Source organism: Calidris pugnax, unplaced genomic scaffold, assembly GCF_001431845.1.
Source record: "Calidris pugnax isolate Ruff unplaced genomic scaffold, ASM143184v1 scaffold214, whole genome shotgun sequence".
Taxonomy (NCBI): domain Eukaryota; kingdom Metazoa; phylum Chordata; class Aves; order Charadriiformes; family Scolopacidae; genus Calidris; species Calidris pugnax.
The window spans coordinates 493,806-494,861 of record NW_015090972.1 but is presented as its reverse complement, the minus strand read 5'-3'; the positions used below and the strand labels follow the sequence as shown (position 1 = coordinate 494,861).

At 60.7% G+C, this 1,056-nt stretch overlaps 1 protein-coding gene across 1 annotated transcript in view; it reads left to right on the top strand.

Moving 5' to 3' along the window:
* Positions 1-1,027, top strand: part of CSF1 (colony stimulating factor 1 (macrophage)) — a gene marked incomplete at its 5' end in the record, with an annotated part of 6,351 nt that extends 5,324 nt beyond the window's left edge. The window contains 2 exons of the mRNA XM_014952898.1: positions 29-81; positions 944-1,027. Of these exons, the coding sequence (XP_014808384.1) occupies positions 29-80 (52 nt within the window). The remainder of the gene's footprint in view (positions 1-28; positions 82-943) is intronic.
* Positions 1,028-1,056: the final 29 nt, after the last annotated feature.

The following is a 1,056-nucleotide window of genomic DNA, read 5'->3' as shown; positions in this document are numbered from 1 at the left end:
CCCCCCCCCCCGGGGTTTTCTCTTCCAGTGCACTGCAGGGAACGAGGGAACGTCCAGAGCTGGAGACTCAGGACCTCTAAGGTGAGTCAGGGGCTGGATGGGACCTCCCAGGGCTCCTCTCCAAGCCCGTGGGGGACAACGTTGTGTCCCCAAACTGTCCCCACCAGCCCTGACCTTAGCCCTGGGGAGGCTGGGGGGGGGGAAATATCGGACTGTTGGCCAGGGGTTGGATGGGCTGGGAAGCCAGGGAGAGGAGCAGATGTGCCAGCAGGCGGTTTTGCAGCCCATTAATCCATTACCGGCACTTTTTTAATACATATAGTATTTTTTCCTGTGGTTTTTATGTGCTTTTTTTTTCACCCCCCCCCTCCCCACCACCACACGCTCCTTCGCCTTCCCTGGCGGAGAGCCTGGGCTGCCTCTCACCCTCCTCTTCCTCCTCTCCCCAGGGATGCGAAGCCGCTCGGGGGGACATCGTGGGGTGGCACCCCAGGGTGCAAAAAGGGGGTTCGGGCCTTAAAAAGCTGCCTGGCTGGGGTTAAAAAAGGCCACCCCTCCGTGGTCCTGCCACGATGCTCACGCTCCCTCCTCCCTCCCTCGCCCAAGAGACTGCAAATTCACCATGATTTTGGGGAAAGGACGGCTGGCAGAGGGGGAAAACATCGTGGGGTGGCACCCCAGGGTGCAAAAAGGGTGTTTGGGCCTTAAAAAGCCACCAGGCTGGGGTGAAAAAAGGCCATTTTGGGGAAAGGACAGCTGGCAAGAGGGGGAAGACATCGTGGGGTGGCACCCCAGGGTGCAAAAAGGGTGTTCGGGCTTTAAAAAGCTGCCTGGCTGGGGTGAAAAAAGGTGATTTTGGGGAAAGGACGGCTGGCACGCTCCTTCGCCTTCCCTGGCGGAGAGCCTGGGCTGCCTCTCACCCTCCTCTTCCTCCTCTCCCCAGGGATGCGAAGCCGCTCGGGGGGGTCGGATCTGGATGCTCCTCGCCGTGCGAAGGATTGGGGGGGGGGACCTCTTCTCCCACCCCAACCTGGTGGGGTTGGGAGCAGCACCCAT